At 46.2% G+C, this 22,269-nt stretch overlaps 1 protein-coding gene across 3 annotated transcripts in view; it reads left to right on the forward strand.

The window, feature by feature from the left end:
* Nucleotides 1-22,223, forward strand: part of JAK1 (Janus kinase 1) — a 42,649-nt gene extending 20,426 nt beyond the window's left edge. For 2 of the 3 annotated variants that reach the window (XM_085067401.1, XM_085067402.1), the window contains exons 2-25: nucleotides 1,913-1,992; nucleotides 2,775-2,973; nucleotides 4,140-4,263; nucleotides 7,317-7,467; nucleotides 8,553-8,716; nucleotides 8,829-9,162; nucleotides 9,656-9,829; nucleotides 10,585-10,742; nucleotides 11,344-11,467; nucleotides 12,589-12,775; nucleotides 14,251-14,357; nucleotides 15,453-15,599; nucleotides 15,822-15,909; nucleotides 16,400-16,527; nucleotides 16,762-16,897; nucleotides 17,268-17,419; nucleotides 17,884-18,034; nucleotides 18,340-18,434; nucleotides 18,577-18,769; nucleotides 18,985-19,109; nucleotides 19,518-19,690; nucleotides 20,007-20,124; nucleotides 20,370-20,480; nucleotides 20,976-22,223. In XM_085067401.1, coding sequence (XP_084923527.1) covers nucleotides 1,987-1,992; nucleotides 2,775-2,973; nucleotides 4,140-4,263; nucleotides 7,317-7,467; nucleotides 8,553-8,716; nucleotides 8,829-9,162; nucleotides 9,656-9,829; nucleotides 10,585-10,742; nucleotides 11,344-11,467; nucleotides 12,589-12,775; nucleotides 14,251-14,357; nucleotides 15,453-15,599; nucleotides 15,822-15,909; nucleotides 16,400-16,527; nucleotides 16,762-16,897; nucleotides 17,268-17,419; nucleotides 17,884-18,034; nucleotides 18,340-18,434; nucleotides 18,577-18,769; nucleotides 18,985-19,109; nucleotides 19,518-19,690; nucleotides 20,007-20,124; nucleotides 20,370-20,480; nucleotides 20,976-21,077 — 3,447 coding nt within the window. In that variant the 5' untranslated portion in view covers nucleotides 1,913-1,986 and the 3' untranslated portion in view covers nucleotides 21,078-22,223. The remainder of the gene's footprint in view (nucleotides 1-1,912; nucleotides 1,993-2,774; nucleotides 2,974-4,139; nucleotides 4,264-7,316; nucleotides 7,468-8,552; nucleotides 8,717-8,828; nucleotides 9,163-9,655; nucleotides 9,830-10,584; nucleotides 10,743-11,343; nucleotides 11,468-12,588; nucleotides 12,776-14,250; nucleotides 14,358-15,452; nucleotides 15,600-15,821; nucleotides 15,910-16,399; nucleotides 16,528-16,761; nucleotides 16,898-17,267; nucleotides 17,420-17,883; nucleotides 18,035-18,339; nucleotides 18,435-18,576; nucleotides 18,770-18,984; nucleotides 19,110-19,517; nucleotides 19,691-20,006; nucleotides 20,125-20,369; nucleotides 20,481-20,975) is intronic. The other variant, XM_085067403.1, reaches the window with a different exon arrangement.
* Nucleotides 22,224-22,269: the final 46 nt, after the last annotated feature.

Below are 22,269 nucleotides of genomic sequence, written 5' to 3' on the forward strand. Positions count from 1 at the left end.
ATATTTGCCCTTGGCTTCCATAGTCCTGGCTGATGGTGGAAGTGTTGGTGGAGCAGCATCCATCTGGTCTGAGGGAGATTTGCACTTAGTTTCAAAAATACTTAATTTTTCCACCTGCCTTTTCTTAGTTTTCGAGGCACACACAAGTTTGAAGGGGTTGTTTAACAAATAGTGTTGTAAATTGTTTTTTTTCCTTAAAAATGCTGGAGCTGCTGGGCTTCAAATGTGGCAAATCATAGGCAGGAACTTGAGTTTTTACCAAATATTATTCTCTCCCAAATATCTTAATAGTTTAATAGCCAAACTAATTTTTTTTTAATATTTAATAGCCAAACTGGTTATGAACCACCCACCTTAAGCAGGGACTGAGCACATCCCAGGATGTGTCCCTTGGGGCAGAGAAGAGAAAATACACAAATAACAATTATCCACTGAGACCTTTGCAGTGGGCAAGGATAAAAATCTATTATTTCAGAGATGAAGGGTTGAAATATGTGGGGCTGGTGAGGGATGCTCAGACAGAGCAGGGATTTGTTTTGGTCCAAGGAGACTTTTTGGAAGAGGAAGGTGCATTTTAAAAATGTGAATCCCTGACAGTGAGCACGGGAATGTCTGGAAAACCCATTAGTAAAGAATAAATCCGAGATTGGATGTTGGTTTGTTGGGTTCATCCCCAGCAGGTTTTGTAAATCAAGCAGCACTTAGGGGTTTTTAGGATTCTGGGAATTGCTGTGACTAAAACCAAGAGTGGGAGCTTTTAACCAAAGCAGAGAAGCTCTGTTGAAAAACAAGGAGTTTGATTTATGTATCTGCAAGAAACCAATGGGTTTGAATTCCCTCTCACATTTTCAAACATCTGGACAATCTCTTTAATATTAAGCCCACACAGACATTAAAATGTGCTGAGCTTCAGTTCTGTGTCATTTAAAAGGGTGTTTTTAATTAGATCCAAGTTAATATTTTTCCCCTTCTGCATCTCAGTTTTCTGGTGCTGTGCAGGAATAATTCCTGGCACGTCTGCATGTTCCCAAAACCACACTCTCAACTACTCCTTCCCCATAGCATTGCCAAGGGAATGTGTCTAGAAACTCAGATTTAGCATTCAAGTGGCAGAAATGGCAGAAGCACGCAATTTAATTGGGAATGTGTGCCAAGCTCTTCAATATATTTTTTTTTCTGGGATAGTGTCACGTTTGCTGGGCTCTTCCCAAGCACAAGGAGAGCTGTGTGGCACTGTCAGACTTTTCCCAGACTGAGCCTCAGGCTTTTCCAGCAATATTTGCTGCAGTCTGCTGGGTCAGATGAAGGTTTCACACTGGTGAAGCAAAAATAATACACGTTTAGTGTAAAGCCGTTTTGGCAGAGATGAGGGAGCAGGGAAAAAAGGGATTTTTCAGCCTCAGGTGAGTGCTGGGTGATGTTTCCCAAAGCAGCAGCACTGTCAGCCTCAGTTTGGACACATTTGAAATGATAATCTGGGAGGGGAAGGAGCAACACAGAGCAGGGGAGAATTGGAATGAATACCTAAGGAAAAACCTGAGGGGTGAAGTGAATTCAAAATCAGGAGGGAGGTAAAGCACAGAGGAAGATGTTCCTGTGGTGTCCCAGCTGAGGGTTGTGATGGGAACAACCCCAAACTGAAAACAGGGAAAAAATGCAGGGAGGAAGCAAAGCTTTCCCTGTGTTTTTGGTTTTCCCTGTGTTTTTGGTTGCATCTCAGGCTGTGTCCCCAAAGGGTCAGCAGAGAGCAGGACCTTGCCAGACTGCTGCAGGGTTCCTGGGACTGACACCTCATCCAGATCTCGTGTAGTAAAATTCCCTGGGATTGCAGGTGGGATTTTAGCAGCCTGAGCACTTCCTTTCTGCCTCACAAAGCCACTCCTGACAATGTTGATTTTCCCTTTTGCTTCAGTCAGAGTGAAGCTTTTCCTGGGGAGAGAGAAGACAACCCATTTCAGCTGTGTGGAGGATCTCACAGGCACATAAATGCAGGTGTGTTGGCTTGGAGACTTGGGGATTGATTTTATTTGGTTTTATTTTTGTAGGAGGATTAATTTAATAAACTTCAAAACTGGTAGTTTGGGCTTTTGTTGTTGTTTGAGCTAAAGCTTAGAAAAACATGGAATAAAGACCCCAAACAACTCCAATAACTTTCTGCCCTTTCTATTTAAGGAATTGATGTAAAATGCAATTTTCTCTCCAGTCAGAGCTGCCTTGTTGTGCATCCTTGGCAATCTAAAAGCTCTTGCATTAAACCTTCTCAGTGCTGCTCTTTCCTCCTGGAGAGACACAGAAATAGTAATAAAAAATAAATGCCTATAAATCTGATAAAATACATCATGACTCATGAAGCATCAGGAGTTTCAAACGCAGAGGGCAAGAGGGGAGCAAACAATGAAGGATATTTTGCTGTTAAGGGCCTGTAAAAATAGAAGGTGCCTTTTTAAAAAAGGAAACATTAAATGAGCTGTTTAAATTACTCAGTCTCAAGTGTTGTTTTCCAGCCAATGAGGTGCTGAAGGATGTGAAAGTTATTTGTGTTTTACAGTAAGAAGAGAAACCTTTTAGAAAAGCTGTGGAACCACCAGAAGAGAAGGGAATGATTTGGATCAGAGTTCCCAGAACCAGAATAATCATTGCCATTTCTTTTTTCCCTGAATAATCAGCTTCCCCACCTGAGGGTTTTGAGGAATGTGGTGTTGGCCGAGGTGGGTTTGTGTTCTGATAATGATTCCATTATCATTTTCCCTTCACTCTTCCCCTTCCACTCCCAGTATCTCAACGTAAAAGAAGATTGCAAAGCCATGGCTTTCTGTGCAAAGATGAGGAGCACCAAGAAGAATGAGGTCAGCCTGGAAGCTCAGCACCAGGGCCTGGAAATCCTCTTCTACCTGCAGGACAAAGCCCCAATTTGTTACTCCAGCGGCGAGTTCACCTCGGAGGAGCTGTGCATCGAGGCTGCCCAGAGGTGTTGTGAGTATTTGCATTTCATTTCACTGCTCAGGGGCTGCCAGCAGCCAAGGGGAGGCAGTCAGTGTGTGTGTCAGTCAGAGGAAGAGCCACCCCATCCCAATAAATCCCCACAAAGCTGATCTCAGCTCGTGTGCATCCCTCACGTGGCAGGATCTGCCCTGTGCTCTGCCCTCAGCACAGTGGCTGTAATTCCACAGGAAAACGTGGGTTTCATTGCTGTTTGAGCTCATAACCCAGTGTGCTTCTGTATTTACATTTCTGAGGTTCTTCCCTGCCCTTTCCTGTCCCCATGGAACAGTAAATGTTGTCCAGCTGCTCTGGGGGTGCTGATGGGGCTGTGTGAGGAGCTGAACTGGGCAGGAATTCTCCTGCAGCCCTACATGTTTCCTTTGCCCAAATCACCTGGATCCTTGGAACACTGAATGTCCTTCAGTTCATTGGCCTAATTGCTTTTCTTCCACTGGAATGGATGAAATGCTGGGAATCTGCAGGACAAGCTCATCAAATGAGTGTTGGTGGTGTTTTTGAAGAGTTTGAAGGCAGGTGAGAGGTGTTGAACACCCACCTGTTGGTGTGCAGGAGCTGCTGGTTTAGGGCTGTGAGCCCACAGATTGTCCATCTGCTCCCAGAACTGGGACCAGGAATTCCAACCACAAACCTGCAGACACCCCACAGCCTGTTTTTCATGGATGGACTCAGTGCAAGGTTAAGGGAAATCAGCCCATTCACATCAAAGTCTGTTCTTGCTTGGAAACCTCTTGTGAAATGACCAAAGCTCTCTGCTTGTTGCTAAAACCTCCTTTCAGCTCTGGGGGTTGAATTGATTAATGAAATAAAGCTGAGATCAAAGTGGTGCTTTTGCTCAAACACCCATTTCTGTGACCTGAACAAAATCAAGGTTTTAAGTCATTTCCTCTCAGGCTCAGACCTTGGACAAAACCAGGATTTCAGAATCCCTTAAATCCCAGAAGCAGCTGCTGAAAACACCCCAAACCCAGCAGGCTGAGCTCCACCTCAACCTCCCCTTCCCAGTGTTTGTTTGTTTTAAACTAATCCCAGTATCAGTTTCTTTTCACCGTCAAATATTTGCTTTCTGCCTTTGTATTTTGGGGTGTGGGTGAGCTCTGGAGCCTGGTGAGTCACCCATTTGTGTGTTTTTGTGACAGCTGTGTCCCCTCTGTGCCACAACCTCTTTGCTCTGTATGATGAGAACAAAAAGCTCTGGTATGCACCAAACCAGGTCTTCAAGGTAGAGGAGAAATCATCCTTCAGGCTCCATTATCGCATGAGGTAAGAAAAAAACACCTGGAAAATGAGATTTCCTGCTGTTCCTGAGCTCCCTGGAGAAGCAGGGAAGCAAAACCAAAAGCAGCAGCTTGGTTTGCCCAGCTTAGGGGAGAGAGGAGCAGCAGGAGCTTAAAATATCTCCTTAAAATATCTTCCTTTTCATCTTTGGGATTTAACTTGGGAAAAAGGTCCAGAAGGTGAAAAACCATGAGAAGTTGTCTCCACAGAGCTGGGAGTGAACAAGGGCAAAGTTCATGGGAAAATTGCCTCCAACCCACTGGGGTTTGTGTCAGTTTTTTATGGATGAATTTCCATCTGAAGTGTTCCAATTCCTGCTGAAGTCAGTGGGAATTTTACTCCTAACTTGAAAGGAAAAAGCACCAGGATTTTGCTTTTGGAATTCTCCAGGATTGTCAGGGATCCTTCCTTGTGTGACCTCACTGTGGGTGGCATGGACTGGGCTGGAGAAAGCATGGAAAAATAAAATTATTCCCAGGATCCTGAGCTGAGATTTACCCCAGGTGGCATCCTGGAAATGCAGCTCATGGATTATTGAAATTTTGGGGCTGAGAGGGTGGGAATGAAGGCAGGAATTCTGGCCTTCCTATTCCTTTTAGGATTTGATAGAAATCTAATTCTGCACGAATTCTGTAATTATACTTTTTAAAAAAAAATTATTATTTTTATTCTTTAAGTGCAGAATAGAGGAGAAAAATCCACGAAATGAGCTTTGCTTACAGGAGTAATGAATCCAGAATTTAGGGAAATGAACAGATTTATTGATTCATCCAGGGCCAACTGTAAGAAAATAACTTTGTCAATAATATTCCCCCAGCCTGGCTCAGTTTGGGATGCAGGGAGAGGCAAAGAGAGGCTCTGCCAAGGTGATCCTTGAGCTGGAGGTGTTTCCCTTTGCATCCCAGACTGGAATTGTTATTGTTGGATGAACTGCCACAGGGAAAAATGACTGATCTTTGCTTTTCAGTAGTGATAATTCCTATTTTTGGAGGAGGAAGAGGATGCTGGAGTGTTTTCTTTTCTTCTTTAATTTGTGTTATTAATGGCTTAACCCTGGCTGATGTCAGATTTAAGCAGCTGTGTAGATAAACACCATTATTTCCTGAAAATAATGATGAACAAAATTAATTTCTGCTGATCTTTAGTTTCTGAATTTTTTTTCCCTGTTGTACCATTTCATAGCATGAAGCTGTGCAAAACCTCCTGCTTTCCAGAATTGAAAATTCTGGTGGTTTATTCCTTTTTTCAGCTTTGGAGTTGGGATTTAAGTTTGGCCGGGAAATCTCTTTTGGCCCTTGTACTCCTTGAATCAAAACTGGCAAAGTTTGGGCCAAAAATATGGATTTAAAATAATTTCAGACACATTTCAGAAAGAGTTAAGCACTAAAATCCAAAGATTCCCATTTCCCCAGGAGTACTGTTGTGTCCTGGTGGTGTTTTCCTTTATTTCATTTATTTCTGTTGTGGATTTTGGCTCATCTGAGAGCAGGCAGTGCTGCAGAACTGGGAGCAAAAAGGTTGAGAAATATTGTTTGTTCTGAGCTCTGCCAGAGGCAGAATTCCTCTGGAAAAAAGGAGAATGGTTGGAGATTTTTTTCCTAGAGCAGTGTTTTAACTGTGTATGATAATTCAGCAATGAAATAATTGGTATTTTTCATGCCAGTGATAGGTTTTAGTCCTGTCCTTTGGAGTTGATCTCTCTCAGATGAATGCTGGGATTGGGCTGAAATGCTTTTACAGGACTTTTCTCACACTGCTGAAAGCTTTTTGTTTGCTGTGGGAACTTTCCATCCTCCTCCTCTCCTCACCAGCTCAGTGCCAGCTGCTGCTGCACTTTTGGTAATGTTTTTAAAGGATTTCTCACTGAAATTTTGTGAGCAGCCTGAGTTTTTTACACTTTTCTCAAGTTATTTATTTATTTTTAATAGGCTACAGCATGAGAAACCCCAGTGTTTTGTAATATCCTGGAGTAGTTGGCACACAGAGGAGGAGGAGGAGGAGTTTAACTCTTCCTAGCTGGGTTTGTTTGTTGGTGTGGAAAAGAAATCCAGTTCTGGTGGGATTTGGAAGTAGATGATCCTTAAGGTTCCTCCCAGCCCATTCTGGGATAACTCCATTTTTTGGGAGCTCTGGGAAGAAGGAGTGAATCTCCTTTCCAGCTCACTTCCATCTCCTGGGAATGGGGGAATTTCTGCTCCTGTTCCTGTTTTGGAGGTGGAATTGCAAAAATCTGTTCCTTACTCCCACAGATCCATTGATCTTCCCAAGGAAAAGATTCTCCTTTATTTCCTCATCCCGCAAACAATGGAGCTCTAATTGTTTTTGTCATTCCTGAATGTTGTCCTAATCAGAGCAGTAGAATAGGAAAAGAGCAAATTCTCCTCTCAATCACAAACAATGCACAGTACTTTCCCCATAATTATTTTCAGGAAATAACAAAAGAATTGAGAGTTATTAGCTCTGATTCCACTTCTGCTGGAGAATAGGGAAACAAAGTCATTTCCTTTGGATTTCAGAAGGATTTGCTTTGCTCTGCTCTTTAGTCTTCAGCCCAAGGAGTTCCTGAGGAGTTCCTGCCTAGGGAGAGCTTAACTAAAAACACTGATTTTATTTTGCTGGAGATCCTGACTCTGCACTGAAGCTGAGACACTCCAGCCTTGAGCACTCCAGATTTTGGGGTTTATAAATGTCAATCCCAGGCTGGTTTGGACTGTCAGTCCCTCTCCAGCTCTCCTTTAGGCCCTGGCAGGAGCTCTGAGCTCTTCTCCTCTCCAGGTGATCAATCCCAATTCTCTCAGCCTCTCCTCACAGGAAAGGTGCTCCATCTCTCTAATAAAAAAAATTGTATAATAATCTACAAGAATTTAATCATTTTCCCCCAGTTCCTCAGGCCAGGAATGTGATTTGCACCACTTAAGACAACCTTCGGGCAGAAATTTGACCTATTTCTGCTTATAACTGATTTGCCTTTCAAAATATTTGTGGAAATGGAAGCTTTCCCCAAAAGTTGTGAAATTTTATTCCTTTTTTTTTGCCAGATACTATTTCACCAACTGGCATGGCACCAGTGAGAACGAGCCCTCAGTGTGGAGACATTCCCCAAGGAAGGCCAAGGCCTATGACAAGAAATTGGCTCCAGAAGGAACTCCCATCCTCGATGCCAACTCCCTGGAATACATCTTTGCACAGGTTGGGGTTGTCTCTGATACTGTATTCCCTCAAAAAACGTGATGTTCTGCTCTGGAACCTCTTTTCAAACTCCTAAAATACGCTGCTAGTGTTGAAAAGGGTTTTTGTGGTGCTGCTGCCTGGTGGAGAAAAGAGAATTTGCTGCATGAACAAATTACTGACAGGAGAAACTGTAAAGAAACTCTGACAGTGCAAAAAGGGATTTATTTGTATAGATGTTTTCTTCTAAAATGAATTGTTTGTGGATATAGATGCTGTCAATCCCCTTTTGTGAGACATTCCCACAGGATTTGGGCATTGTGGTGCTGGAGGGAAGCAGCAGCAGAGGGAAACCTGGCAGGGCTGTGTCCTTTTAATGAGGTTTTTCCCTGGGTGTTGTTAAAACATTGATAAACACTGGCTGATAACCCCATGGTGATAAAGATTGATAACCCCACCTGCACTTTTGCTCTTTCTCTTGTGCCTTCCAAGGGATTTTCCAACCCAGAAGCTGCCTGGTTTCACAAAAAATGAGAAAATTCAGGATGATGAAATGAGAACATTGAATGCACCAAGAAAAACTCATTTACTGCTCATTCTGAGTAGAATTCCTGCAGGATTTTCAGACTTGGAAATGACTTTGCCCTTCAGAAAAAGAGACAATGTGGATTTGCTCCAGCAAGTCCTTGTTTAGCTGGGAAACCGCAATGAAAGAGAATTCCAGAGAAACATGAATGCAACAAGGCCCAGAAATGTCTTTGCTCTCTGGCAGCCAAACCCTTTTCAGGCTGTCCCAGAGCAAGACTTGGCTTAGAGATGAATCCATGAATTCATGGAGACTTGGATGGGAAAGGCAGAGGTAAAGCAGAGACACAAGGTTGTTTTTGTGGACCAGAAAAAAAAATACTGAAGGTGCTAAAAGGGCCCAGGGGTGGTGATTTCTGTAGATAATTACAAAAAAAAAAGAATTTTTGGTGGAGTGATGAATAAAATAAGGGGATGAGGTTCCAGCTTCTCCTTTCCCAAGGACAGCCTGGGATCCTGGGATGGATTGGTGACTCTGGGAAAGACCAGCTGGGTAATTTGGGGTTTTTGTTGCTGTTTAGGGCCAGTATGACCTGGTGAAGGGCTTGGCCCCCATCCGGGACCCCAAGAACGAGCAGGAGGTGCATGAGATCGAGAATGAGTGTCTGGGCATGGCTGTCCTGGCCATCTCCCACGATGCCATCAAGAAAAATGTGAAGCTGCCAGAGCTCCCCAAGGACATCAGGTGAGCTGGGATCAATCAGTTAATCAGTTAATCAATCAATCAGTCCCTGTCCCTGCTGGCTCTGCTCCTCCCCCAGGAGGAATTTAACCCAAAACCTCGTTTTTCCTTCCAGTTACAAGCATTACATCCCTGAAACTCTGAACAAAACCATCAGGCAGAGGAATTTCCTCACCAGGATTCGCATCAATAACGTTTTCAAGCATTTCCTGAAGGAGTTCAACAACAAAACCATCTGCAACAACAGCGTCACCCCACGGGACCTGAAAGTGAAATATTTGTCCACAATGGAGATCCTGACCAAGTATTTTGGGGCAGAGATTTTTGAGACTTCAGATTTGCAGATTTTTTCTGAGAACGAGATCAATAAATTTAATTGTGGAGACAATGAGAAGTATGAAGTGATGGTGACAGGAAACAATGGGATTCAGTGGAGGCTCAAGCCAAGTGTAAGTAGCCCCTGATAAATGAGAATTAGGGGATTTTTTGGGGATATAACAGCTGGTAAAAAGTAGTTGTGATCTTCAGACTCTGCAGAGCAGCTTTTGATTGGAGAGGCTTTCATAGATTGCAGGATTATCCAGCTTGGAAAGACCTCAGGGAATTCCAACCCCCTTTTTTAGGCTTAGCTTTTCCAAACCAGGTTGCTCAGGGTTTTTATCTTGAAAAATTCCAAGGATGGACACTGGACAACCTCTGTGGGCAACCTTTTTACCAGGAAAATGGAAAAAGCACAAAGCATTCCAGAATTCAATAGCTTTATTCTATATATTAAAACATATATAAAATACATTAGCTTATTCTATTATACACAGAATACATTATCTTCTGTATTTTATATTATTCTTCTATAATTATAGAATGAATTTTTGGTTTAGAGTAAAAACACTGTGCTAAAAATAATTTTTTTTATTAATGCTTTTATTCAAAATATATTTGCAGCCTGTACAGACAGAGAAAGAGAAGAAGAAAAAATCCGATGGCAAAACCAAAAAGGAGGAAGAAAAACACAAACTTCGGGAGACGTGGAACAACTTCTCCTATTTCCCTGAAATCACCCACATTGTCATCAAGGAGTCCAGAGTCAGCATCAACAAGCAGGACAACAAAAGGATGGTGAGAACCAGCCTGGGATCATTTTCCCTTCCCTGGGGAGCCCTGGGGACACAGTGGGGTTGGGCAGAAGGTGACAACATCCTCGAGGGACATCTGTAGTGCAAATAACACCAATTGTGCTGCCCTTGGCTCGGGGCAGGGCAGAGATGGTCACTGGGGGTGGGAGGGTGCAGTTGTGTCCACACTGGTGCCAAACACTCCCTCAGAGATTCCCTGTGCAATCCCAGAACTCGTGATGCCAGAAAGTGGAATTTCCATCCAGCAGGGAGCGGGGAGGGCAGAGAGTTGGCTCAGCAAACCAGAATATTCCAGCGTTGCTGAGGTGTCCTGGCTGAGCTGGGAGGGAATTCCCTGCATGTTCCTCGTGTGTTCCCTGTGTGTTCCTTGTGTGTTCCCTGTGTCCTAGCAGAGCTGTCAGGGAATTCCCTGTGTGTTCCCTATATTCCTGGCAGAGCTGTAAGGATTCCCTGTGTGTTCCCTGTGTATTCCCTGTGTCCTGGCAGGGCTGTCAGAGAATTCCCTGTATGTTCCCTGTATTCCTGGGAGAGCTGTGAGGATCCCTTGTGTGTTTCCCATGTGTTCCCTATGTCCTGGCAGAGCTGTGTGTGTTCCTGTGTCCTGGCACAGCTGTCAGGGAATTCCCTGTGTGTTCCCTGTGTGTTCCCTGTGTGTGTCCTGGCAGAGCTGTCAGGATCCCCCCTGTCCCTGTGTCCTGGCAGAGCTGTCAGGATCCCCCCTGTCCCTGTATCCTGCAGGAGCTGGTGCTGAGCAGCCATGCCGAGGCGCTGTCCTTCGCCTCGCTGGTCGATGGCTACTTCAGGCTCACAGCAGATGCTCATCACTACCTGTGCACTGATGTGGCTCCTCCCCTCATCCAGCACAACATCAAGAACGGCTGCCATGGGCCCATCTGGTCAGTCCTGCTCTGCCTTTGGAGCTTTTCCACTCGGGGAGCTCCTCTCCCTGGGCAGATGGAGGGTTTGGATGGGTGGTGGTTGCCCAAGGGTTGGAGAACAACTCGGTTTTGCTGAGGGAAAAATCAGTGTTTCTCTCTGTACTCCTCTCTAAACCCAGAGTTGCTGCACTGAAGGAATGTTCCAAGAGTTTCCTCCATGAACTCATGGGAATGTTTTAGGGAGGGAGTGGAAGTGTCTCTACACTCCCCAGGGAGTCCTTGGATGGATGAGCAAAGCCTTGGGGTTTCAAATACCTAAAGGAATTCTCTTCCCTCCACCCACCTGTGTGGCTTTTCCCTTTATGCTTAAGCTGCAAGATGTGGAAATCCAGGAGTTCACCTGCAGAGTGCTGGATGCAGAATTCCCCTTAATAAATCCCTCCTCCCTTACTCTGTGCAACCCAATGTGAGCAACACACCATTCATCCTGTTTAACAATCACACCAACATTTCTAAATTGCTGTTACACCCCAAATAGAGCTTTGCTCTCACATTCCTTCCCAAGAACAGCTTTCTGGGTGCTCCCTGTTGGTTTTCCTCACTGTCCCTTCCCTTCCAGCACGGAATATGCCATCAACAAGCTGCGGCAGGAGGGCAATGAGGTGGGGATGTATGTGCTGAGGTGGAGCTGCACCAACTTCAACCACATCCTCATGACAGTGACGTGTCTGGAAGGCTCAGAGGTACAATCAGCTCTGCCATTCCCAGCAGGAATTTGCTCCCTGGAGTTTCTGGGGATGTGTTTTGGACCTTGGGGAAGTCACCCTCATCTCTGTTGGAGGGAATTTGCTTTTTTCCCAGCCCTTTGTGCTGTCTCTCCAAATAGGATTAATCAGATCCAGAATTTCTCCATTCCTCCCAATAAAACTGTGCAGGAACATGGTGAAAATGAAGCATTTCAAACTCATGACATGGAGAATTTGTCACTTCACCTTACCTTGAACATGGCTCAGTTTCCCTGGAGCCTTTTTGAGCATGGATTTCATTCCCTGGATGGATTTTACTGCCACACTCAGCTGAAGTCTGCAGCTGACATGGTGGTTTGGGAAAATATTTAAAGTGTTCACACAATAATAATAATGATGATAAATAGTTAATAAATAATAATAATAACAATAATAACAATAACAATCCTTCTCTAAGGAAAAAATGGTCATGAGCTCAGTGGTGAGTCAGGAAGGGATATTTGATACTGGATTTATCTCCTGTAGGTATTTGCAATAAACCAAATTATCAGAGCAGCTGAGGCAGTGAAACATGAAAGGAATTTTGTCTTGGAGAAGAGGGAAGGGAGAAGTGACCCAAAGCTGCAGAGGGGAGACCTTGAGAGCTCTTGAGATGGGGAAGTTCAGCTCTTCCCCAAGACCTCTGGGTGAAACTGGAAGATCTCAGCACCACCCTGAAATCTCCTTTCACTGGTTGAAATTCTGGGGTGGGAAAGGCACTTTGGCTGGTTTGGAGATTTCAAAACCCTGCTCCAGATTCTCTTGACCAAGGGAAGAGAACATTCCTCCAGAAGAGGCAAAACCTCCATATATTCTCAGGCTCTGCAAAAAACCCAAAAGCCATAATTTGGGCTTGTTGGGTGATTGCATCTTTATGTTGCTGCTCTTCTTGGAGTGACAATTCCAGGAATTTTAGGACTTTTTCTGCTTTGTTGTGGTTTGATTGGAGGATCCTGGCTGAGGAGCAGGTGATGAGCTGGTCCTGCCTGTGACTGCCAAGGATTTGGGAAGCTTTGATAACTTCCCAAACATTCTTTCCCTCCAGTGATTCTGTTTGCTTCCTTTCCCCCCAACTCCAGGTGATGAATAACTCAGGGCCCTACAAGAACTTCCAGATCGAGGTGAAGAAAGGAGGGTATTTCCTCCATGGCTCAAACAAATCCTTTGCATCCCTGAAAGACCTCATGGATCACCTGAAGGGACAAATCCTTCGGACAGACAACATCAGCTTCACCCTGAAGAGGTGCTGCCAGCCCAGACCCAGAGGTATGCTGGCCTTGGAGGGTTTTGTTGGCACAAAGAAAACAAACTCCAGCAACAGGAAGCTTTTAAAATGGATTTTTAGTGCTGTACCCTTGTGTGAAGCTCTTTAAGAAATGGTATTTAAAGTGTCTTCCTAGTCTGGGGAGGAGGAGTTGTGCCAAAAGCCAAGCAGGTGCCACAGACAGGTGTGAGGAGGGGAAAGGAGGGTTGGACCCTGCTGGGTTTGCCTCCCTGAGCTGCTGCTCCACAATTCATCTGCACGAGGCAGCAGGGAAGGGTTTTGCTCCCAGCTGATGTCCAGGAGGGGAAATGCTCAGTGATGCCATGTGAGGGACAATGAGGCAGCTGTTGAGCAGTGCCAGCCCTCTGGGGAGCTGTTTGCTATGAACTGCCAGTGCCTTGCAGCTGATGTGCTGAGAGACAGAGCACAGGGCTGGCATTGTGCTGGGCTGGTCAAGGGCTCCTGCTGGAAATAACTGAGCAATAGCTGAGCCACAGCAATCACCTGCTGCTCTCAGGCTCTGGGAGACTCCCTGAGCTCAGCACAGCCTGCAGAAAGAACTGGGGAGCTGTCTGGAGCAGGGAGATGTTGGATGTCTGGTTACATTTTGATGGCTGCATTTGGGGTCAAATCAAATCAAATATCTCAGGGAGTTGATTGCCCACTTCAGCTTCTCACTGGCTTTAGTTCCAGCAGGATTCAGTGCATGTTCCCTCCTCTGTCTCTTCCCTGGTGGTTTTTTCCTTCTTTTTGAATATTTAATCAGCTATTCCTGACGAAGTTTAGGGGCTGCAGGACTAAAGCAGTTTGGAGGGTGTGGTTATTCCTGGTGCTTCCACAATTCCAGGGGATGGTTTATTCCCAGCACCAACTTCTGCTTAGAGCTGTGGGAAGCCCAGATGGCCACACTCATCCCAATCCATCCTCTCCCAATAAATAATACCTGGAAGGCAAAATTCATGTGCAAAACTGGATGCACCCTGCAGCAGAGGGGAGGAAGCACTGGATTTTTGAGTCTTTTCCTTCTGCTCCTTCCCCATTCCCCAGTTGAATTCCAGTGCCCTGGGAAGACTGGTGGTGTTTCCCAGAGTAGAGGGAATTTGGGAGGAGGTGAAGAGGGACTCAGACTCCCTTTGCACGTGGGAAAGGAGATGGATCTGTTGGCAGGAGGGGATGTGGAGTGTTTGATTCCATGCATAGCACAGGGATTTTCTCTTCCAGTCTTTGTGCAGGAAACTCTGTTCAGTTGCTCAGTATCAACTTTTATCTGGCTGATGACAACTCTGTATTTAAAATATAAATATGCAGCTGTGCTTTAGTGATTCTCCTGTTGAACGAGGAGCAGAACTCAAACCCAAATTCCTTTTTTCCTCTCTTTTTTGGGATTTAAATGCAGAAGCATTTACAGCCGTGTTGTCACTGGGAAATGCAGTTTCTTTGCAAAGCTTTAAGGATATTTTCTCCCCTTGCCTTGCAGAAATCTCCAACCTGCTGGTGGCAACCAAGAGGGCTCAGGAGTGGCAGCCAGTTTATTCCATGGGGCAGCTGAGCTTCCATCGCATCCGCAAGGAGGAGATCGTGCAGGTGGGGCTGAGCTTCCTGCAGGGACCCCAAATCCACCCTGATCCCTGCCAGGGACCCCAAATCCACCCTGATCCCTGCCAGGGACCCCAAATCTCCCCATTCTGGCTGCTTCTGCCACTTCAGTTTCCCCTCAGCAAAACTTAATGACATATTTATTTGGATTTAAGCCTCTGATGCCAAATCCCAGTATTTCTATGGCCTTGTGTGGACAAAGAGGGGAAGTTTAGGAGTGATGCCTTTCACTGGAAATCAAATTGATATTTAAGCAGTTTTCTAAGGGAAAAGAGGGGTTTTAAGGTTATTTCCTGGGAGTCTGAAGAGCTGGCTTTTTGCTGAATGTGGGTGTGTTTTTTAAAGCCTGACTTGGCAGAGAAGCAGAGGTTTAAGGCAATACCCTACAGTGAAAAAAGGTGAAGTATTCAAAAGCTCTAAACATTCAGAATTCTGTGTTCTAAACTTCCCCAAATTTCCAGGCCTTGTTTGTAGTTACTTATTCAGATCACCTGAATAAACATCAACAAACACACAGGGCTTGGACACACTTAAATCAGACTTAATGTTTCTAAAAGAGCCCTTAAATCGTGCACTTGGCTTCTTCTGGGAAATAAAAAGGTTTGGGGGTTTTTGAGTTGCATCACTGTAGACAGAGATTGGGTTTGGATTGGTGTATTTACAGTCCAGGCTTCCTGCAAAAATATCCCAAGGCAGAACCCTCTGTTATTCTGGAGGAAATTGCTTCCCCAAACAAAGCCTTCCACTGAAATATTACTTCCTCTCACTTTTGGAAACACATTAAAGATCACCTCAGGAGCAGCTGAATGAGAGCTCAGTTGTTGTTTATTCATTTGGTGTTTAGTCTGGGAATGTTCAATCCCAGGGAGCTGCTGGATGTTAATGGAGGAGTAACATCCAAGGAATTCTCGTGGGGAGGATGCTCAGAGCTCACTGAACCAAAAATAACTGTCTTTGGGTTCTACCTGGAACAAATATAAATCTGGAACCATCAAGTGCAGAGGCAGAAAAAAGTGCAGATTGCAGTATTTGTGTAAATCTTGTTGGCTTCCTGTCTGACAAATCTCTGCTGTTGTGTGTCAGGGAGAACACCTGGGAAGAGGCACCAGAACCCAGATCTACTCAGGGATCCTCAGCCTCAAAGACGATGAGAACGAAGGGTATCAGAACGAAAAGGAGATTAAAGTCCTGCTCAAAGTCCTGGACCCCAGCCACAGAGACATTTCCTTGGCAAGTTTTTTCCTTTGTGTGTTGTCCATGGATAACTTTTTTTTAAAAAGGGTTGGGAAGGGGAAAATGCTGAAGGTGCAGCTCACCCCAGCTTTAGGCACCCATGTGAGCAAACCCAGGGGTTGGATGTGTTGTGGTTCCCTGGGGCTCAGGATGTGCTGAACTCTGGGAATGCTGCCCCAGGAGCAGCAGTTTGATGTGATTTGTGTCACTTTTCCCCAGGCTTTCTTCGAGACAGCCAGCATGATGAGGCAGGTGTCCCACAAGCACATCGTGCTGCTGCACGGCGTCTGCGTCCGCGACGTGGAAAGTGAGTCAGGAATGGCAGGGACAGCCTGGGGGGGACAGCCTGTTGGGGACAGCCTGGGGGGGACAGCCTGGAGGGGACAGCCTGGCAGGGACATGGGCTGGCAGCTGCTGCCCCTGGAGCTTTCCAGAGAGAAGCTGGACATTCCATTTCTCCTGATAAACTTCCCCTTCCAATGCTGTGTTTGAGGGAGAACCTTCCAGGGTGATCGCTTGAGGCTGGAATGCCACACTGAATATCCAGTGTGGATACAAACCAGCCTCTGGCAGGGCTAATTCCCCTTGAAATGGTTCCAGGTTTATTGTTCTTTTACTACATGAAGCCCCTCAGCCTTTTCATGTGGGCTCTGAGCACACCTTCCCCTTCTTGGGGAAGGTGAAATAAAGACATTTTCCAACCATCTGGGCTGGGGGCACAGGGGGGAGGTGGGAACAGAAATTAAATTCCTCCAGACAGTTTATTGCAGCACTGACTTTCTGCACTGCCTCTGTAGATATCATGGTGGAAGAGTTTGTTGAGTTTGGGCCTCTGGATCTGTTCATGCACAAGAAAAGTGAAGTTCTCACAACTCCATGGAAATTCAAAGTGGCCAAACAACTCGCAAGTGCCCTGAGCTACCTGGTAAGAGGCACCTGGGCAAAGGCACTGGGGCCTAGTGGGGATTACATTTCCCCCCAGGAAAAGTGCTGAAGTGGGAACACTCTGTTTCCCTCCTCCTCCTTTCCTTCTTTACCTCCAATTTCTTCCCAGCTGTAATTTAGGATTTCAGCCTGGAGTGTTTCAGATATCCCCTGGAGCACTTGCAGAGCTTCCTCAGCTCTCTGCACTCACTGTTCTCTCCCTGCTTTTCTGCAGGAGGATAAGGATTTGGTGCATGGGAATGTGTGCACCAAGAACATCCTGCTGGCAAGAGAGGGAATTGACACTGAATATGGACCTTTCATAAAGCTGAGTGACCCAGGAATTCCCATCACAGTGCTGTCCAGGCAAGGTATGGTCAGGGATCACATCCCCAGGGAAGGGGAAAGGGAGAAATGTCATTTAGAGCAGCCAGAACTAGCTCTGGGATACAATAATCAGCTTTCATGGATCTAGAAGTACACAGGGGGTGTTCAGGACATTAATTTCTCTTTACAAATGTTGTGTCCAGTGGGATGAGGCAGAAGGAATCTCAGTTGGTGGGTGGCTCCAGGCATGAGTTTATAAAAGCCACAGAACATCCTTCTGAAAACACGAGTTGAGAATCAAGATCTCCCTGAAACTGGACAAATTCTGCAGCTTCAGTTTCTTTCAGAGCAGAATTCAGTTCAAGGCTGGTTTTCCCCTCCTGTGATATTCTCTCCCAATGTGTTTTATCCCAGAGTGTGTTGAGCGAATCCCCTGGATTGCACCTGAGTGTGTTGAAGATTCCAAAAACCTCAGCATTGCAGCAGATAAGTGGAGCTTTGGTACAACCCTGTGGGAAATCTGCTACAATGGAGAAATTCCACTGAAAGACAAGACCTTAGCAGAGGTAAAATTGTGTTGCACAAACTTGTGCAGAGCTAGGAATGCCATCCCAGCCTTGTCCCTCCTGCCCTGGAGCTGGGATCTCTCTGGGCTGTGAGGAGCACCCAGTGTGTCCTTGGCAAACATTTCCTGGTGTAGAAAGAACTGGGGAAACCTGGCAGGAAATAACTTCTGAAAGGAGGAATCTGCAGCACCTTTTAAACATTTCCTGGGTGTTGAGTGGTTCCTGCAGATCCAGCACAGAAGGAATTCTCTGTCAGTAGGAGATAAGACTTCCAGCTGAAAAGGGATTTCCTTGGCAAAGCTAACATAGAGTTAAAGATTTCATGGTCATATCCTCTGAGGTAGAATCACAGAATTGCTCAGGTTGCTAAAGACCCCAGAGATCCTAGAGTCCAACCATTGCCCCAGCTCAGAACTGTGAGTTCTGGAAGCTCAAATCCATGGAATTCCCGTTTGTTCCTGCAGAAGGAGAGGTTCTACGAGGGGCACTTTGTGTTGGCAACACCATCCTGCAAGGAGCTGGCAGATCTGATGAAGCAGTGCATGAACTACGACCCCCACCAGAGACCCTTCTTCAGGGCCATCATGAGGGACATCAACAAGCTGGAGGAGCAGAGTAAGGCACAGGGGACACTGCAGGGATCATGGGATCCTGGAGTGGGATGGCTTGGCAGGGACCTTAAACAAACCTCATTCCAGCCTCATGAGAGGTGAGGAAGTGCTGCAGGGTGGGAAGTTCACCAAGAGATCTGGGGTGGGTCTGGGAGCAGATCCAGACAGGCACTGGAGGATGGAGGATTCCCTGTCAGAAAGCAGGAGGGAGCTAAGGAAGGAAAGATGTGACAGTGGGAATAGAGCAAGGATGCCTTGGAGTGTTGAGACCATGCAGGAATCTGACCCGGGATGTTTTTCCCCTCCTAGATCCCGATATTGTCTCGGAGAAGAAACCTGTTACCGAGGTGGATCCCACTCTCTTTGAGAAGAGGTTCTTGAAAAGGATCCGGGATTTGGGTGAGGTGAGAGCAGTGTCACCCACAGAGCCCAGGCAGTGCTCCTGGCTGTCCCCACAGTGTGTCTGTGTCACACAAACACCCAGTCGGTGCCTGGGTGGCACTGTCTGAATGTTGTCCTCAAGGATCTCCTTTCTGTCCCACCCAGGGCCACTTTGGCAAGGTGGAGCTGTGCAGATATGACCCAGAAGGTGACAACACCGGGGAGCAGGTGGCAGTGAAATCCCTGAAGCCAGAGAGTGGAGGGAATCACATTGCTGACCTCAAGAAGGAAATTGAAATCCTGAGGAATCTTTATCACGATAACATCGTCAAATACAAGGGCATTTGCACAGAAGATGGTAAATCTTGTAGAATATTAGGAAGTGTATGGGTTTTCCTTTAAAATTCAGAAATGTCCTGCCTGAGGCAGTTTTTCCTGTGGATTGGTTCAGGGCTGGATGATGGGAATGAGCCCATGGTGATACAAACACCACCAGTGCTCTGGGTTTGTACCAAAGGTGTTGGTGTTTATGATGTGAGAAGGGTCTGCAAACTAAACACGCTCTGTTTTTAGGAGGAAGTGGGATTAAACTCATCATGGAATTCCTTCCCTCTGGGAGCCTGAAGGAGTATCTCCCACGGAACAAGAATAAGATCAATCTCAAGCAGCTGCTCAGATATGCAGTTCAGATCTGCAAGGTGAGCTGGCCCTGAGCCTGCAGCTCCTCTGTTCCATCAGCACAGTGAGGGGGATGAAAACATCAGGAACAAACCCATTCTCCTGCTTTGTCCCCAAGGATCTGAATCCTAAAGCAATCTCTCCCATGTTTCAGGTGCTGCTGGCACAAGGAGCAGCAGGGAAATAATGAGGTTCCTTTGCTTGAAAAGTTTGCTGTGAAAAGTTGTTCCTGTGGGAGGATTTGGAGTGTTAGGAAGGAGAGCAGTGCTTGGAATGGGTGGGGGCATGAGGGAAGGGGTGAGGTGAAGTCTAAAGGGGTGGAGATGTGAGTGCAGAGCGTGGTCAGGCTGTGTGAAGCATGAACTGGAGAAAAACTGGGATTGAAATGGGAGAGCTGAGGATAAAAGGTTCCTTCTCCTCTCTTGCAGGGCATGGACTACCTGGGCTCCTGTCAGTATGTGCACCGTGACCTGGCAGCGAGGAATGTCCTTGTGGAGAGTGAGAACAGAGTGAAGATTGGGGACTTTGGCCTGACCAAGGCCATCGAGACAGACAAGGAATATTACACCGTCAAGGATGACCGCGACAGCCCTGTCTTCTGGTACGGCCTTGGGGCCAGGCTGCCTGCCAGGGCTGCTGCTCCTGTGCCTCTGGGGCACCCTCAGTGCTCCTCCTGGCTTTGTGAGGCCTAAGATCCACCAGGAGAGCATGATCTTCCCCCTGCTCTGGGTTTGGGTTTAGTTTCACAGTGCTTTGCTGTGGAACACACCTTTGTTATCATTACCTTTTACTCTTGGCATCCCGTGTTGATTGATGTGCAGGAGCTCTGCAAACACAGCTGTGTGGCTGGTGTGAACAGGGCTGGGTGTGAGCAGGGCTGGGAGCTCTGGGGCTCACGCTGTCCCTCATGTCCCCAGGTATGCCCCGGAGTGTTTGCTGCAGAGCAAGTTCTACATTGCCTCGGATGTCTGGTCCTTTGGGGTGACTCTCTACGAACTCCTCACCTACTGTGACTCAGAGTCCAGCCCCATGGCAGTAAGTGGCTGGGAGAGAAATGGCTGCTACAGCTGCTTCAACCCCATCTTTGAAAAAAAATTAACATTTTTGGCAAGAAGAGGAGGAATCAGAGAATTCCAGTCTGGTTTGGGTTGGGAGGGATCCAATGCTCATCTCGTTCCACCCCTTCCACGGGGAACACCTTCCACCAGCCCCTGGGTTATCCTGGTGGTGTCCTTCAGCTAGGAGTGAGGGATTCCCAGCTGATCCCGCTGTCCCCACAGGAATTCCTCAAGATGATTGGCCCCACGCAGGGACAGATGACAGTGGCACGGCTGGTGCGAGTCCTGCAGGATGACAAGAGGCTGCCAAGGCCACCCACCTGCCCTGAGGAGGTGAGGGAGGGAGGGAGGGAGGGAGGGATGGAGGGATGGATGGGATGGATGGGTGGATGGATGGATGCTCCCTGTCAGGACACTGCTTCAGCCCCAGAGCTGTCACTCCTCCTGGTTTTGCAGGCCTGGCCACTTGGGTAAGAAAACCCCCAGGAGTGCTGGGAAAAGGCATTTCCAAGGTTTTTAAGCATTGTTTTAAGCAGTTTTTTTGCTATTAACATTCCCAAGTTCCTGGTGTCCCTTCAGAGGAGTTAATGACTTGCTGTAATACCTGGATGCATCAGAATTCACTGGGAATGCTGATTTTGGCAATTGCTGGGGTGCAGCACAGCAGGTGGAACTTTGGTGTAGTTTTAAGCCCTGAAGTGCCACAAACCCCTCAGATCAGCTCCTTGCTGGACACCTGAGGTGTTTCTGTTCACTGTTCCACTGTCTTTACTGGGAAAAGCCACTGGACTGTTTCACCCCTTAAAAAATGTCTCATTTCTCTGCCAGGTTGATCAGCTGATGAGGAAATGCTGGATCTACAAACATGACGAGCGCACCTCCTTCTACAACCTGATCCAAGGATTTGAAACAATTATGAGTAAAATGTAATTCATTTTGGTTTTTATACTGGCAGGACTTTAAATGCCCAGCAAACTGTATGTGCCCAAGGCTATTCCTTTTTTTTTTAACTCCTGTAGTTTGTACTCTGACTGGGCTGATGTGGTTCTCAAGGATTCTTTTGCCAACAGATTTTAAGAGTTGGATTAAAAGAATTTCAAGGTTTGGGCAAAATGAGCTGCAGCTCCCTTTGCTGCTGTTGTTGCAGGGCAGTTTATCCTGCTGTGATTCTGGTTGTGCCACAGTTGGAATTGTCCTGATGGATGATGTGAGCTGGAAAAATCCTCTGCATTTCTCAGCTCAAACCTCAGCCAGTGCACAGGAGAGAGCTCAATTCATCATTTTCAATTTGGCTGACAAAATACCCTTCACATGCACTTAAATTCTAACAACAAACCAAACAACTTTGGCATAAAAATATAGGGAAGGCAAAATTACCAGCTCATTTTACCCCACCAGGTCCCAGTCCTGAGCTCTTACAGGTGTTTTAAAAATCCTTCTAAAACACCACCCATGGAAGTGTGGAGGGGTGGGTTTCAGTCAGAAAGCCCAGTTTTGGGATAAATAATTTGCTTTTCCCAACTCCACTCCCACATTCTACCCTCTGGAGCTTCCAGAGGGGATGCAGCCTGGAGGGGTGAATGTGCAGCTCTCAGCTCTTGCTGAGGGATGTGCAGGGAAGGAACTGATGGAGATGGAAAAGAACTCCATGGGCAGAATCTGGGGGGATTTTCCCAAAGGAAAAGAGAGGCCTGAGCAGTCAGGATGTCTCCAGGGAATGAGAATCCCTCCAACACCAATTGTTTCAAGAACATTTGGACTCAGCAGCTGAGCCCATGAGTGGTTTAACTGGAACCTTCTGCTGCTCCAACTCCTAAACCTGGGCCATCATTTCTCCTACCACACCTGGAGCTGGAAAAGGCTCTGAAGAGATACTCAAGTTTTGGCAATAAGAGAAAGAAGATTATATATATATATATAAATATATATAAAAAATTGTAATTATGAGCTCCAAGGAGGTCAGATTTATTTTTACAGTGTTATTGTTTCTGTATGTCACTTAGAAAGCTGAATTCAATCTGTAAGCACTTTGTTACTCTTTATACAAACAAGTCTAATAAAGAATTTTTTTTTCTCCATGTGCCTCCCTTTTTAATCAGAAATTAAACAGAGGAGAGCTTTT

The sequence above is a fragment of the Lichenostomus cassidix genome, chromosome 8 (genome assembly GCF_008360975.1).
Source record: "Lichenostomus cassidix isolate B80296 chromosome 8, HeHo_3.0, whole genome shotgun sequence".
Classification (NCBI taxonomy): Eukaryota; Metazoa; Chordata; class Aves; order Passeriformes; family Meliphagidae; genus Lichenostomus; species Lichenostomus cassidix.